The following is a 17,998-nucleotide window of genomic DNA, read 5'->3' as shown; positions in this document are numbered from 1 at the left end:
AGAATACCCAAGGACTGCCTACACTTTAAACCTAAATCCCTCATTCATGTATTAGTCACATATATACTCGACACAAAGCCACATATATTCCCCCAACGTCCAGTCAACCATGTGGAGATAACTAACGTTTCTAACTAACGGCCCAACGGAGTTCAGTTGGACTCTGAGAAAGCAAGTCATTGATATGCAAACCTCTGGCACACACGTCTACATGCTACCTTATCAGCCACCGTACTTTATATTCTCTGCCTTGTTGTGATATCCCTTCCTCACACACACAGGTCACCTTCGCCTCGCACACGTCGGCAGTGCCATCAAGGCGGAGAAGCCCGCGTTTTCCTTCCCTCTGTGCGACTGAAAAAAGCTGTCCAGAGGTATGTTACACAAGATGTCTATGAGGCATCTGTGTACTCATTACTTCTGTAGTCTCACAACACCAAAGGGAAAGTGAAACGGGAACAGCTTTGATTATCTGTGGCAAATGCAACCCTCAACCCTCAAAATGCAAGATCAAAAGCTCTTTTGAACTCTGATACATGGTGTAGCAGAGTTCAAATAGACACATCATACACATCATGAGATATTGATGATTAACCTTGATATGACCTTAATTTAATAATTAAGTTGCACAAGGAATATCTGTAAATAGATTTATTTCACAGGTTACATGGTTGTGTATTTTCAAAAAGCTGAAATTCTGTCTCTGTAATTACAGGAACTTTTACTGTAGACATTTTACAAAAGCATAATGTAACGTACCTTTTTCCCTGTAATAAAAAAATGTAACATTGAAAATATACTATATTTATATTTAGGGTATTTAGCTGACGCTTTTGTCCAAAGCGACTTACAACCATTCATACACACATTAACACACCGACACCAGTGTCAACCACACAACTCCTCCCATAAGCTCCAAGCCAGGATTGTTATCAAACAATGCCCATATATGGCTTCAACACATGGCCTAATCAACTTCCCATGTTTTAGTTATGGTCATGGTCTTCAAGCACAAGGTTTGCAACATATGGGTTCCGTCATCCTCTACCCTCACCTCCCTTTTCCTTTCACCTTCATTGATATGACCTTAAAAGAATAATTCTATTTTAGAAGGAATATTAGTCCATGCATGTGGCACAGAACTTTTTGAAACAAGATAGTCTCTTCAGGAGACACGGCAAATACTTTTCCACGCTTATCTCATTCATATAGCATACAAGGCCAGATAATACTTCTAAGGGTAAAGTACAATTCTCCCACAGTGGTACTTTGAACATTGTAGACCTAATGATAGATATGACATCTCCCAGGGATTTCCATATATTAATATACAATGCGTAGGATGAAGGCTAATGCAAAATTACTTTTTCGAAGGTCTATTACATTAATTAAAATAATAAAATTGTCTTCCTCTGTGATCTAAAATAGCCAGTTTATAAGTACAAAGATGAACATACTTTTGTACTTTTCATTCCTGTGCAGTGTTGGAAACCTCGAAGGCAAATCAGACAGTTGGGAAATACTTTCCTCAGGCATCACCGATAACATGAACTGAACGACATCAGCCCCCACCTGATGGAATGGAATCGGTTCTATTAAGCGTTACAAAATGTACCCATAATATGAGGTTAATGCATGCTTGTGCCAATCTGGAACACCGTTGATGGACATCAATCAGCATCCCAATGAGCACTGTGATTAGCATGCTAGACGTGGTCGACTCATTGGCATTCGTCAAACCCGCCCATCTCAAGTGCCATGAATCACAGGGTTAATGATTGAAGACCAATCTAATGTTTTGCATCAAAAAACGCAGCAGGAGTCTTACAAACCAACAGCTATCAGCTTGGTATGATGATTGATTTAACAGCCAAGATCTTTAAAGTCACGGACATTAACATCAACTGTAAAAAGGAACACGTTATTAGTGCACAATTATCAATTTTGTGCAATTATCTGTTTGGTCAAAAAAGAAGGAGAAACATTATTCAAAGTATTTTCTTTATTTTGTTAGATGTTTCTTTGTAAGGTGGCTTGTTGTGGTGCATTTCCCATTCACCGATTTTCATTCTGTCCACCAACATAAAATACAGTGTACATGATTCTGATTCATACAGCAATTATTCATCATTTGAGGCACAATACCTTTTTCAATGTGCATGGCTCGAAAATCATGGTTAGGTCCTCGGCCAGACACAGCAGTGACAAACATCACATTGTGTCATTACCAGCAACCCCAGATATATTTCAGAAATACCAGGATTAGTTATCATACAAATAACTATGGTAAGTCAAGATATGGGTGAGTCCAGTCTCTTATGGTTAACCAGGGTCTTAAGATGAGCACAATACAAAGTAGGAAAATGTGTAGTATTTTAGTACAAGAGAAAGAAAGAGAGAGAGAGACACACACACACAGACAGAGTGAGTGAGCGAGCAAGAAAGAGGGACTTGAATGGCCAACATCAATAGGGCTGTGGTGCAACGACCATTGCCGTTCACCGTTTTTTTAAAACAGTGGTTTGTTAAATTATGGATTATTAAAATGGGGCAGCACAACTTTGATTATTTATAAACCAGTAAGAGAGAAACGTCCCCTTGGTGACAAGAGGAAGGTAGAGAGTGCGATGCTGGACTCAGGCCACTGTGGTGCTGGAGAGTCTTGATGACCCCAGGAGCTCATGGCTGTGACCGGGGCTCACAGCTTGGCCTCTCCGGCCTTAATCTGCAGACTCTGGAGCTTCATGGCCATGCCCATGTTGCCGCTGATCATCAGCTTCTTCTGCATGAAAGCCTGGGAGGGAGGAGAGGGAGAGAGAGAGAGAGAGTCGGTACCCTGAATAAAACATTTTGGTGTTTCACGTTGGTACGGCCACTTTTTTTCCGGTGCGTTTTCCAGGTGGATTTTGAGGTTGTGGTTGGATATCGTTAGACTGTTGAATGGCGCCTCTGCTCCCTCTGCTGTGATGGCTGCCAGCAGCTCCAGTTGGGGAGGTCAAAAGGGTTCAGATTCAGGATTAAAAGAGGTCATGGTACTGGGACATGTGCTTGTACATGGCAGCGAGTCGCCAGGCATGGCAACAGCCTGGAAACCAAGGCAACAGCCGGGAAAGCAAGGCTGTAGCGTGGTAACCAGGGCAACAGCCCGGTTATCAGGGCAACAGCCCGGTAATGAGGGCAATAGTCTGGTAACCAAGGCAATATGCCTGTAACCAAGGAAGCAACCTCGTACCGAAGGAAACAACCTGGTAACCCAAGCAACCCCTCAAGCAACCCGGTTGAGGATGTGTTCAGAACTGATATCCCAGGTGGATGTTTAATGAGCTGCAGAGGGGAACCTTACCGTCTGTGGGTTGAGCTTCCCGGTCATCAGAGCCAGGAGGTCCTCGTCTCCTATGCTGAGGGTGCAGTCAGCCTTCGTTTCTGAACAGAAAAAAACAACAACAACATGACGACTTACTTGATATAATGTAAACAATTTAATATATAGAGAAATAAAGCCTTGCCTGTGAAACAATACACGTAAACACGTATGTATTTATTATTTCAGCTCATGCTTGTTCAGTTTGATTACACCATGGTATTGGGGTGAGTCAATATCTATTTATTATGACTTTAAGATGCCACACAAAAATTAACATTGAATTATCTCGGAGTCCTTTAAAAGCTCTGGTGAAATCCTGAAGAGAATAAAATTGTTTAAGTGAAAATGAAAAGTATCAAGTATAAAATGGCTCACAGGTCATAGAAAATACCATGAGGAAAACTGTTGAAATAAAATAAATGGCTAACGGAAGCATCCTAAAAGAACATTTGACTCTTTATTCATTTGTTACTTTTTGCAAATAAGTATTTACAGCTGCACTGCTCTCAAAAGCTTTTAAAGCGTTCATTAACGCAAGGTACAAAGTAAGTTTTATTTGTTTTATTGAACGCATCTTGTTTGTGTGAGTCAACCAGAGAAAACAGACAATTACAACTACAATCATTAAATAGTAATCTAATGAAGCCTGTGATAGATTTTAGTAATTTTTTTTAATGAACCAAAGTTCTCTTCCTCAACCATCGTTTCTGCCCGGTCTGCCCACTAAACCGGTCTCCAGGGTCCTTCCCTCTGGAAGTTTACAATTTATTCCTGTTGTCATTTGGGGTAAGGGGGTGTCAATATGGGCATGTAGAGCCCTATGAGACAGTGTCTCTGACACAGAGCTATACAAATACAATGGACTCTGTAACCTGGTGGAAGTACGAAAAATCAATGACATAAAAGTGATGGAGGCTGTTTTGTGTATTGGTGAAGCCGGACTTCTACCGTGACTTCCATGACATAATGAGTGTCAGGCTACGATGCCGTCAAACACCAGTGCGTGCACCAGTGCGTGCATGAGACCAAAGGTCATTTGGTCTCATGCATCAGTCAATCAACCCCAGAGAGTCAGCCTTACCCGGGTCGTTGGTGACAGAACCGCGGCCGTTCTTCACATCCACAACCCAGCGGCCGTCCTTCCCATCGGGTCCATCGCTCACCTTGAATACAAACACTCCTCGGACCTTCTTGACAAGCTCCTCCCCTTTCTACAGACACAAATGACATAGAACACACATGACACATGCCACACATACAATAGAACACACCTGCACCGTGGGTCGGAGACAAACGCAACTTTTTTTGTCTTGCATATATTTTGGAATTGACAATACAGCAGACTTTGAACTTTGAAACCGAACACACACAATAGAACACACATGAAATAGAACACACAAACAATAAAACACACATGACACATAACACACATGAAATAGAAGACAAATACATTAAGGCATACAACAGAACAGACATGAAATAAAACCCACATAAAACAGAACAAATGAAATAATACACCCATAAATTACAACACGCATAAACAACAACAAACATACAATACATTTGTCGTAGAATAGAACCCAAAAATCATCCGTCAAACTCACAAAACACACATGAAAAGTGGACACCCGCCTAAGCCCTCCATCGAAGACAGCCCGTCACAAATCTCATACCGAACGGCATTCATCACGATCAATGGACCTCCAGGGTCAAGAGGATCAATCAAAACTGTTGCCTCTCTCCCCCCCCCACCCCCCCCAAGTCATCCATCTACTCGATCACTACTCCACACACACACACACACACACACACACACACACACACACACACACACACACACACACACACACACACACACACACACACACACACACACACACACACAAACACACACACACACACACACACACACACACAGCGCCAGAAAAAATGATTCACTGTCCATCTGCAAATCGTTGGCCACTTTGAACTGGTGGAGTGTGAGAGAGGATCCACATGTTGAGTGGTCTATCAATCTTACTGACTAATTAACAAAGTATATTTTCTCGGAAGAGGTGGCGTATGACTGACAGGCTGGTCGGGTCCATCAGTATAAACATCGGGGCATTTCGCTGTTCTTTGGAACAAGCATTTTTCATTAGCAGTAAATGCAAAGCCTGTGATTATCCACTCAATGCTGCCAGATGTGTCGTTTGTGAGATAGGACTACATTTGATTAAATATTATGGAATATCGTGGGTTTTTTTCCAATGGCGTGCTGCTGAGGGCTTACCGGCTATAGCAATAGCTATTTGATTTATTTGTTGGCTGGAGACTTCAGTGCCCACCTTAATCCCGTGTTTCTCTGTGTAACTGACAATAAAATTCCTGAACTTGAGCACCTCATGAACTTCATCACCACCACCACCACCACCACCATCATCATCAGTCGTTACAAAGAATCATCTCAATGATGAAGAAGAGTGAAGGTCCGCCATTTTGGCTGTGGAGTTTGTGCAAGTCATGGCTGTCAGACTTACCTCTTGCAGTTTTTTCTCGATTTCTTGAAAGACACCATAGGCTTTAAAGTCCTCCAGACTGCTGACTGCACTGGTGGGGGCGGCCATTACACGAGCTCTGGGGGGGGGGGGGTACAGGATGTAGCATGTTGCACACAGTGCAAAGAACAAGGGTACACACTAAACTTAAGGTTTTCAACAGGGCCAAGTCCAGACACCACACTTGAGCATTTATGCATGGAGGTACTAGTCCCCGAACCAGCTGTGGTTCAGGGCCAGGTTGTGATCCGGTCAAAGCCCTGGTCAGCTGATTCTCAATGGACAGTGTTGTCATAGCAACAGAGTGATGTAACAAGTCCCTGCAAGGTTAAAATAACTGCAAGGGAGAACAGTGGTCAACAGAAAAACAATGATTGGAAGTATGCACTACCCAGGTGATGGGTGACATTTTGGCTGACAACCCACATCAAATATGCAAATGGGTAGAGGAGAGAACACTCACACAGGGGTGGGAGTATACTGTAAACCACTTCAGAATGACACATACAAACACATGTTTATACATACAAAGAATCTAAAGGATATGAATATATTAACATATCTTACACACAATACAAACAGGTTGGGAGGGAGGGGGGGACACGGGCTACTTGCCCTCTTCTCCTGCCACACAAGGACCATAATGGAAATAAGTCTTTATTGGGATTTATTGTGTCACAATGGGATTTATTGTGTCATCCCTGACTATTTATGTATTTTAATGTATGACACAGAAAGCTGTTCATATTTTATATCAAAATGGTCAAATAAAATCAATCAATCAATCAATCACATTGACTCACCCGCTGCCCTCCCGGGGGAATCCCAGCCGGTACAGGGTGACCACCACGGCCCCCCCAAGGCCGATGTTGTGCTGCAGGGCCACTCGGGCCCCCGGGACCTGGCGCCGGTCCGCCGCCCCGCGCAGCTGCCAGCAAAGCTCAGCACACTGGGCCAGGCCTGACAGGGGGGGGGGGGGTCCCGAGAGAGGGGGTGTGTGTTAAACAGATCCACTCCAAGCTCTGGGATGGTTGAATAGGTGTGTGTGTGTGTGTGTGTGTGTGTGTGTGTGTGTGTGTGTGTGTGTGTGTGTGTGTTAGCCCCTCAGTATGATCTTCCTATGGCACTGTCAAGTGACCAATCACGATTCCGCACATGGGACGGCACTCACTCCTGATACAATTACATGTTTCTGTGAGGCGCTCCACAGAGTGGTTTGTTTTGGTTCTGGTTCTGGTTTTTCCATTCCAGACATGCTAATGTCTGTTAATGTTGTTGTCGTCTGTCGTTCTAGAGATGCACTTTAGGTTTCTAAAGGCAGGTAGATAAATGACCATACAATTACCTACCTTTTTTTTGGTGTGCATTACAGTCTGTGGAAACTGTCCACACACACACACACACACACACACACACACACACACACACACACACACACACACACACACACACACACACACACACACACACACACACACACACACACACACACACTCACTCATCTTCAACCATTCCGTGTGTACTAATGAAAACACACCAATAGAACAAACAAGACAAAAAAACATGTCCTTTCAAAGAAATGCGTTGGTCATAGAGCGGTCACGGCCAGTGGTCCACGCCATTCTACTAACTAGGGAACCTGGCCTAAAGGAAAGAGCAGTTGATATGTTGACTGCTTACAATGTTGTGTTGGTCATACTCTAGAATGATTTATTGCTTGTGTTTAGTGAATAATACAGAACATAAGGAAATTTAAAAAGAAAAATCGCATACTAAATCGCAATCGCAATATTGGTCTAAATAATCACAATTCGATTAGTTCCCCAAATCGTTCAGCCCTACTACTGACTGGCGTGTGTTTGAGTATATTTTGTATTGGTGTTCTTTCAATCATTTATTTATCACATTGCATTGATAAATCATGTTCGCCTTGAGGCATTGTTTTGTGAGTGAGGTGCGGTTATTGAGGTATTTGTGTGTGTATAGTCCAACTCTCTGTGTGATTAACATATGCAGCATGTCACCCCTATGCCCAGTGATGTATATTTTCACATGAACCGCATTGCCATGACGCCGGGGAATACGTAGGTCATCCTCACAGCCGCCAGGTTTTCATATTAACACGCACACACACACACACACACACACACACACACACACACACACACACACACACACACACACACACACACACACACACACACACACACACACACACACACACACACAGTGCTCTGACAATATAAGCCCGCACAAACAAAGAATCACAAACCAAACTCCCATATTCAATATTCTCAGCTCTGACAATTCACCATTTGGTTACTTACAAGCAAGCAGGATGGGACTAGGGCATCAAACCCAGCACCCTTCAGCTAGGAGGTCAAGCACTCCCAACCATTACTATACTATCCTTCCGTCACGCACATGTACACACACACATGTACACACACACACACACACACACACACACACACATACACACCGAGAACGGTAGGTATGTCACACAAAAATGCAATCTCACCCAAACTAATTGATTCGGTTACTTTTCCAATCTTCCCCCTATAATAGAGATGCCTCAGATGCCTTGCTAATTCTTGGTCGGCCATTTCTTGGCACCCAAATGAACAAGATTTTGTTCTTTACACTCGACTGGGCGACAGCGCGGCTCCTAATCTGACAACTCCCCCCCCCCCTGCGACGGGGCCGTGAAGCGGCCTGCATGTTAGTGCTGGAGCTAAGCGCTTCAGCCCATCGGGTTAATGGGCTTTCGCATTTGCCCCATTATCCAAATGAGCCAGAGGACCTACAACTTACGACCTACAACCTCGAGCCGCTTCCACGTCTTGACTGGTGCGCTCACACTCACACACTCACACACACACACACACACACACACAGGGCCATCAAGAGACCAATCAACCACTTATCACGGCCCAGACTCAAGAACACTCACGTAGTAATTAATAGTCCACGCATGTAAACTGTGTACATGTTGTAGTAATACAACACAGCGGTTATCACAAACCATGGCTCTCTGGGGGGGGGGGGGGCATGTGTCCTCACCACGGAGTTCACAGGGTCAGTTAATCGGCTGTGGAAATCCCTCCTCACCCCCACGCCGGGGTCAAAGATGAGCACTTTACCGCTGCGTTAAGTGTGAGCGAGGGATGAGACAGGGAACAGTCTATTGGCGTGGTCAGCACTCAGAACTAGGGTTGGATATCGTTTGAAATATTTTGATTCCTGTTTGATTTCGATTCCTGTAAACAGATGCCGTTTCCTATACGATTCTGAAATCTATACTTTTTTCTGTTTTTATAGAAATGCCATGCCAACACTGATTCTTTGAAAAGGTACCAGTTCATAACAGTGCCAGAACCAATATGACACCTTCTTTAAAATAATGACCAAACAACTGATTCAATTGTTGAAATTCTTCCATTTTTAATGGTAACTTATTTGGTAAGACATGAGCAACTTAGGCTTTGCGAAAAGGTATAGACCTATTTAAACCAATAAAATTGTCACTGTAGGTTATAAAAAAATAGTCTCTTTGTTTAAAGTTTCATACACTGCTTTGGTGTGAAGCACTTTCTGCTTAGAGGTACCTTGGCTAACATAGTGTACTGTTACTGTGATGTAGTGATCTTGGGCCAGGCTGGTCCACCCATCACATGTAATTGCAGCCTCTTTTACTAGTGTTGCTAACTCAGTAAGTATATTGTGTTGGGAACGTTACTTTAAAAAAGTAATTAGTTATAGTTACTCACTACTTGTTCCAAAACTGAGTTAGTAACTGAATTAAAGCGAGAGCGTTTTACTTTGGACATGATGGCTGCAGCTGGGCAGCAGGAGAGGAAAGTGCTCTGCAATTTTTCCGACCACAAGAGGGCGAGAGGATTGTTGCGGCACCGAAATGAGGCACCGAAAGAAATATAGTACGGTCCGGGTAGAACCGACCATGTTGCCACTGGTACCACTCAGTACTCGGTCCTTGGTACCCAACCCTACTCAGCACTGCTCAGCGAATGGGGGACGGTAAGGATGACCCAGAATAAGTGAAGGAAAAGAGGGAGGAGGAGGAAAATCACAGGGTGTTGAAGGGGCTACTGACAACACTGCATTTCCAAGGAGGGAGACCAACGTGGAGGAGGAACTATAGGGTGTGAAGGAGACGACGATTTGTTGATGAATAAGGATGAATTCATTGTAAATGGTCAATTTGTGGAACACAAACACCGAATCCCCTGAAAGCTTATATTTCCCTTATGTTTCCCTGCCGGGCTGGGGAATTGTGTCAAGTCAAGATTTTCACTGAGGCTTGCAAAGAGGTTTTAATTTAGGCAAGAAGAGTTTAATATTTAGTTTTTGTAATTCTCCATAGGAGGAATGGATCGGAACGGATGGAGCACAATAAAAGAGCAGTCAGTAAAGATGAGAAAGAACAAGAACGAATGAATAAATGCTCGGTCCATGAGGCTTTGGCTTTCCAATTATCCTTGGAAAAATTAGCCTTTGACCCTGTGTGTGTGTGTGTGTGTGTGTGTGTGTGTGTGTGTGTGTGTGTGTGTGTGTGTGTGTGTGTGTGTGTGTGTGTGTGTGTGTGTGTGTGTGTGTGTGTGTGTGTGTGTGTGTGTGTGTGTGTGTGTGTGTGTGTGCGTGCGTGCGTGCGTGCGTGCGTGCGTGCGTGCGTGCGTGCGTGCGTGCGCGCGCGTGCGTGTGTGTGTGTGTGTGTGCGCGTGTTTTGTTCTCTCATCCCCATGCGTGTTGTACTTTGTTTTCCTGGTAAGCTGTGCTGGATATTTCTAATCGTCAGGGAGTCACAGGAGGGGAACAGGAGACCTGCTGGAGTTTAATACCACCAGGGATTATTTCCTAGCCGGCCAGCCTACACAAGCCACGGCTGCCTGCTCACATGCTGGCAGAGAGCACCCTCTGTGGAGGCCTTGAGTTGAGAAAGTGGCGCCACCTGGTGGACCGCGGGTGAGACCCTCACTAATAAAGCGACAGCCGAGTCCTCGGAACTTAAAGGAGTGATATCATGTTTTTTTTTACTTTCCCCTTTGCTTTAATTTTTGCGTTATGTGACTTATGTATTCATGTTTTAACGTCTAGTAATCTAGAAAAATCTAAGTCCGAGCCAGGGAGAGTATTCGCATCCACCCATAACGCCCCTCAATAAGTGTGTGAAACAGCTCATTGGCGCTCAAACTTTGGCGCAGTGCAAAGTCACGCCTCTCGGCTACCCCAATGCTTACAACTTCTCAGTGGGCGTGAATTTGGCGTTGAACGAGCAAGGCGTTTGACCAATCGCAACAGGCTGGGCTCACTGTACTCACTGAAGAGTGTGAGAATAATAAGGGGTATTTGCAGTAACATGCAGGCATGTTACTACTGATACTACTGATTCCAGTAGTACCCCCAAAGGTAATCATTAACCCCAAAAAAGCACAATATGGGATATTTAAGACGTACCCCACAACGCGACGGTAATTCTCTGTTTAGTTCCTCACTTGTTGTTGTGATGAACTCTTCTCTTCTTCTTCTCTTCTCTTCTCTCTAGCGAGCCCTTTCCACAACGACCCGCCTCTCTTTCCACGCACTGAAAACAATCGCTTTGATTGGCTGAGTAGCTTGAAGCGCTATGCCCTTATGACATTTGTATGTAAGCTGGACAAGTCGCGCCAAAGATCTTTAGCCACGGCAGTTGAAATAATGCTCTGTCAATATTGTTGTATACTGTTTGGCACATGGTTGGCGTTAGCTGTGGCTAGCTGCCAGGAGGCTAGGTTTACCTGTGGCTAGCTGCCAGGAGGCTAGCTGCCAGGAGGCTAGGTTTACCTGTGGCTAGCTGCCAGGAGGCTAGCTGCCAGGAGGCTAGGTGCCAGGAGGCTAGGTGCCAGGAGGCTAGGTGCCAGGAGGCTAGGTTTACCTGTGGCTAGGTGCCAGGAGGCTAGGTGCCAGAAGGCTAGCTGTCAGGAGGCTAGCTGTCAGAAGGCTAGGTGTACCTGTGGCTCCCAGGGGGTGTCCCTTGGAGATGAGGCCACCACTCGGGTTCACCACAAACTTGCCGCCGTAGGTGTTGTCCCCCCGGTCAATCAGCTCCCCCGCTTTACCTGGCAGGTGGGGGGGGGGGGGGGAGGGGGGGGGTCGAGGAAAGACAAAGAAGTCAAATTGTTACAAAATGAATCCCTATAGATTGTTTCTATGGTTTTAAAGAACGTTTTCCCCTGTATTTTTAATATCTGGCTTGTTTATAGGCTAGCCATGTTACAAAGTTGTACCTCCTTCTTCATGCCCATTTTGTTAACATAATCTGTTTAATTAAAAAAAGTAATTCTCTTACTTTTCATTGTTTTTGTGTACTCTGCCACTTCACACAGTCCTGTGAGGCACTTTGTATGTATTGTTTGTTGATATAAGTCAACAAACAATACTTATATAAGTGGTACACAAACAAAGCTTTGATTACTTTCTTACTATGTCAATTGTATATAGGTAAATAGTTAAAGGCCAACTCCGGCGATTGTTCACCCCATTATCGATTTTCTGACGGTCACCCCACGTTTAGGGAAGCAAAAAAGATCTCTGACCTAGCCAGAGATCTGCACTAGCTGCCAGCGCTGCGGAATAGCTATAACACTAAATTTGGGGGCAAGCTCTTTATCCGCTTTTGGGGCCTCTAAACACATGGTTCAGAAAACCAGAAAACCAGAACGGATGCGCTCCCAGCCATTACCCACAGTGGCTGTGCATCTGCGCGTGACTCCATGCAAAAACACAAAGTTTATACTGTTTTGCCACACTATTTGAGTTAAACAAGCACGGTGGTGTCTCGTACGGTACCAACTTGTGTTACAAATGGTTTTCTGAATGTGTTTAGAGGCCCCAAAAGCGGCTAGGTCGAATCAATTTTCGTCTGGTTTTTTACTTCCTTCAACATGGGGTGACCCTCAGGAAAACGATAATGGGGTTAACAATCGCCGGAGTTCTCCTTTAAACCAATTTAGTCTATACATAACAAGTAACTGTAGCACTGGAGCCTGGACAGCCAGAGGACTGAAACCAAGCCTAAACTTACTATTGTTGCTGTTGTTGAACCTCAGGAGCCACATTTGTTTGCCTATATTTGTGTGTGTGAGAAACAATTTGCCTAAGAAAACTTGGAGCGTGAGGTAGGGGCAACCGTACACTGAGAACGCTAAGCCCTCAGGCTGTAAGGGGACAGAATGGCCTACTCGCTATGGAGATAAGACTTCTAACTGAGAGGTCCTGTGTTCGAGGCCCGGATGCGCAACCTGTAGGCATTCTAGAGCATCCTGTCGGCATCATGACCCCCTGTCTGACCTCAACTTCTAAACACTGAATTACTTAAAACAAAATTAAGAAGCAGGAAGGGGTTTAGGCTCTATGGTGCCTACAGCAATGCTCCTTAATAACCCAACTCGCTTTGCACTAACTCCATAAGATCCACAGATGCAATGCTGTGAGAGCTGTGAGACTGACCCTCTGCACAGAGTCCCAGGGCCTCGTACGTGATCAGCTCATTGGCTGAGAAGCAGTCATGGAGCTCCACCACGTCCACATCGCTGGGCTCCAGGCCCGCTGTCGTGAAACACCTCCTGGCTGCAAGGCTGGTCATGTCGTAGCCCACCTGAGGGCATCAGCAGGTCCAATCATTAGTGGGCAAGGTGCACCGCATTCAGCACCACTCATTCACCACAGTGGTTTTCATGTAGTGGGTGGCTATTGTATAATTAGCTTTTTCTATTATACCTATGCCTGGTCTTTGATTTGGGAATGAGTTTGTTTGAAAGACTGACATGAAGAAGAATGTACTGATGAAAAATATGGATTGGTTCTAATTACCTCACTTTTTAGACATGGTAATGAGAATGTATTGGTTATTTTATGACACAAACTAAACTTTGGCAATAACCCCAGACCTCAAACTATCTATCAAATCCAATAGGGGTGCAAATTATTACACAATAGTTTAGGGTACACATTTTATCAGCTTGCTTATCTCAGTCAAACATTGTTTAACACTGAATAAAACAATACATGTACTAAGTTCCTTTGAGGTTCCAGGATATGAAAATGTAGTGAAATGATTAATTAATAATAAAATAGTAAGGTTCTAGTTAGTAACATAAATGTGTAGAAAGTGTCGTTGCTCATCTATCCGTCACAGATCTAGGTGGACACGCCCACCTGTGATGTCATAACAGACCGATTTTCAAAACAGCATGTAACGGCTAATCACACCACATCATGTCATGGGACCTTTAAGACACGCGGGCAGGACAACGCGGCAGTGGCTCTCACCATCTTGATGCAGCTGTTCTCCTCGAAGGTGCTGGCCAGGTCCGTCACCATCTCCTGGGCCACGATCTCCACCGCCTGCTGCTCCAGCCCGTGGCGCCGGACAAAGTCCTCGCTCGCCAGCACCGCCGCGCCGGCACCGTCCGACGTAGGGCTGAGCCAGAACGGGGAGCATTTTGCGTGTTGATCAGGACTGGTTCCTTGATTTTTCGCTTGCACTTATTTTTTCCAACACAAGCTGTGGCGTGGCGTCGGTCGGTGTGTGTCGCTCACCAGCACTGCAGCAGCGTGAGGAACTCGAACACCTTCCTGGCGTTGATGACTTGATCCAGACTATACTCGTCCTGAAACTGGGAGTAGCTACGCAGGAGTGCACGCACACGTGCACGCACACGTGCACGCACACACACACACACACACACACACACACACAAGTGATGAACACATATGTTCAAATAGATTCTAATGCTCCTATGTTGACAACATAGATTACTGCAGTACTGTATATGGAGCTCCTAACAAAACTGCATGGGAATCGTATGAATATACGTGACCACTGCATTGGGGAGGAATAGAGCTGACTCTTCTGCGACTTACGGGTTGTTGGTTGAATGCTTGTGGTTCTTCCATGCAATTTTGGCAAAGTGCTCTGGTTTCGTACCTACAAGTAAAAAAAAGAATGTCAACCCATATTAACTTCCAACTACAAATTGAATAACAAACACAGAACTGACAACAAAAGTGCTTCTGCTGAAGTCACTGAAATCAAAGCTAGTAGGTAGAAACTCCCCATGCAGAAACACATCCATGCCCCTACATGACTGTCATTGACCGCATGTACGGCGCAGTGCGCTCACCGTATTTCTCCATGTGCTCCCGCCCGGCATTGCCAAACATCTGTGCAGCGGCGGGCGCAGGCACCATGCCGTATTGGTTGATCATCACCTCCATGTGGCGATCCATGGGATTGGTCCGGTCCATGTACTGGGCGGGCAGAGGGGTGTTGTGAGTCATGAGTGGACCTGCACCTTGGACAGGGGGCTTTGCTCAGGAGCGGTTTCTGAAACCAATATTTCAGACAAGTGGAGGTAGTTCACAAGGCCAGTGTGGAGTTATAGTGTAGCCAGGGAAAGACTGGGTTTTGAAAAGACTGATGTGTAATGTGTAGCGTGATCCAGCCATAGGCGGTATGCTCTAGACATGTGCATGAGAGGAGGCATGAACTGAAACACGGAAAACACTATTTTAGTGTAGATGGAAAATGTATGTCGGTTTTATATGTGGTTTTATATTTAGCAGGCATGGTGTGATTATGGCCACAGTCGCATGTCAAGATCTCAAATCAAAATGAAGATTGCGGGTAAATGAAAAAGGCTGGCAGGATGATCAGAGGGGGTAAGAGGGTTTGTTTACTACTGGGGGCATGCATGCTAAGCATTGATGCACTCAGTGTAATGTAAAGTGATTTTGGATAAAATACTATACTATGCTGATTATTATTGAGTATTCTAATCTGGCATTTTGCACGGATGATGCCACAAAGGGTCCACAAAGCGGTGTTCTTTCCACTGTATCAATCATGTACGTATTTCTAGAACAATGGGTACACATGTTCGGAAGAAGCCGGTGTTCAGTTTGGTACCTTAGACGTCAGAGAGCCCCTCTCCATCTTCTCAAAACCAAGAGCAAGTGCACATTCCACCAGTCCTAAGAGAGTAGGGGGGAGTTTGATGATTCATGTTTGGAGTCTGAGCACCGATAAACAATGGCACAAAACTAAATGGCGGCCAGCTTCACTTGCCTCCCTGCACCAGCTGGCGGGCCATAAAGAGGGCCGTTGAGCCCGTGGAACAGTTGTTGTTCACGTTCATGATGGGGATGCCTGATAGGCCCAGGCCGTGGTAGATGGCCCGCTGACCACAGGTGGAGTCCCCTGGGGGGAGAAGGCTGGGTGTTCATTCAAATCAAAGAGTTGACTTATTGGATTTTGAAACAGCAGAGCTCAACAGAGACAGAGGACTTAAGAACAAAGAGGAGGGGGAGAAATAGCAGGAGGCACTCATTTGTTTCTAGATTATTACGTTTATTTCCAAGACACATCCATGGTCACATCCATTATTTGTTAATTATGAAAGTAATATATGTGAAAAATGTAATGTAAATATAGTTATACAGAAAGAGAAATTATGTGATTAATAGTGATAGAATATAAATAAGCAGTGTCCAAAGTTAACACCTGCAACCAGCAAATGGGGGATATAATTGACCATATAGCAGGTACAAATAATTCAGGGTAACATATTAAAACTATTTCTTGGCCGGTAGACTTTCTATTATGGCAGGTAAAATAACAAAAAAGTTTACTTTGCACTCTGAAAATGAGTAGTGAGTAGATGGAGTTAAGTAATATGAATAATGAAATCACATCACATTCCAGTCACTTGTAGAGGCTTACCATAGACATAGCCTACACAGGCCTGCTCAATGGCAGAATATGGTACCCCAGCATCTGCCAGGGCCTTTTGTCCTGGTTAGAACGACATACACAAATACTTACAGTTTGCACATCTACTGTCATATGTACTTGTATATAAATGCATATTCATAAACGTATTGTATCAATGGTTTTGTATGGTGTGGCAGTGGGCACCTGCTTCCTTGGCCATTTCAGGGTAGTCAAAGTCCTCTCTGGCTCCCGGCTTCTCAAACTACAAGAACACATAATTATTCCTTTGAGTGTTTTTTTCCGTATTCCCCTCGTGTTGTAGTTTCAGACTATGTTTTGTACTGCGGTCATTGGGTCAAATGGTAAATAGCTCAATGGGATACGCTTACATAATACAATAATTTAACTGGAGAAAAAAAATGCTTTTTCAAATAATTTCCATTAAAAAATTGTGATGGAAGGAAGATTTGAACCTTCGAATAATCTATTTCATATTATTTGAAAGATTCGTCGAACTCCTGGGTTTGGCCAATGGCCATGCTTAGTTAGTTATTAACTTTAACTTAAGAGGTGAGAACACCTCGTATTTGTGCTTTCCAAAGCATACCCACAGGTGAACCTAAAATAAAACACTGTCTTCAGTAGAAGGACGTGTTGTCGTTTAGTAGCTGTAACTACAACTATAACTGCTTAGTAATAAGTAAAGGGGTGATGATGACCCTTCACACAGTTCAGATACGCGTTTACAATCAGCCGTGGACTTTAGAAACCTTGCGAGTCCATATCACACACAAGTCAACTTTAATGGTATACATTAATAATCCGTCTGCAATATCGACATAAAAGTAAAAAAAATAAATAAGTAGTAAATTTAAAAACAATTGCAAGAAAAAGTACCAGTGTAAGATTGTGCAAGATGTAAAACAGCTAACTTAACGTTGAAGCTACACTTTATCATCTGTAACTACAAAGATGAACACATTAAGCATACCTTTGTCATTCCTACGCCAATGACAAAAACTCTGTTCTTCTTTTGATGAGCCATGATTCCTCTTCGGATAATGTGATATGTAGGTAGTGAAGAGAGGCGTAACATCGGTAGTGGTGACAGCCGGTCGCAGCTACCTTTGCTCAGACATCCCACAATGCACTGCCCTTCCATGTAAACAATTGGGGAACTGCGCAGTATTAGTGCGCAGGCAGACCTCCACGATTATTACATGCAATATGAGTGAATACTAGCTTGATATCCATCCTGTATATATATATATATATTTTTTTTTTTTTTTTTTTTTTTTTTTTTTAATATATATATATTTTCACTTC

At 44.1% G+C, this 17,998-nt stretch overlaps 1 protein-coding gene across 1 annotated transcript; it reads right to left on the bottom strand.

Moving 5' to 3' along the window:
- Positions 1-1,984: 1,984 nt before the first annotated feature.
- scp2a (sterol carrier protein 2a) lies at positions 1,985-17,817 on the bottom strand. Its single transcript, XM_084481312.1, has 16 exons — positions 17,664-17,817; positions 16,877-16,934; positions 16,682-16,753; positions 16,028-16,159; positions 15,869-15,933; positions 15,084-15,210; positions 14,824-14,887; positions 14,500-14,586; positions 14,230-14,380; positions 13,408-13,555; positions 11,910-12,017; positions 6,705-6,861; positions 5,884-5,980; positions 4,446-4,575; positions 3,344-3,423; positions 1,985-2,794 (listed from the first exon to the last, which is right to left on the bottom strand). Exons 1-16 carry the CDS (start codon positions 17,766-17,768, stop codon positions 2,699-2,701), a joined length of 1,677 nt encoding a protein of 558 aa, XP_084337438.1. The 5' UTR covers positions 17,769-17,817; the 3' UTR covers positions 1,985-2,698.
- Between the last annotated feature and the right edge of the window lie 181 nt (positions 17,818-17,998).

This window comes from Micromesistius poutassou, assembly GCF_964030765.1.
Source record: "Micromesistius poutassou genome assembly, chromosome: 16".
Classification (NCBI taxonomy): domain Eukaryota; kingdom Metazoa; phylum Chordata; class Actinopteri; order Gadiformes; family Gadidae; genus Micromesistius; species Micromesistius poutassou.
This window is presented reverse-complemented; position numbering and strand designations above follow the sequence as displayed.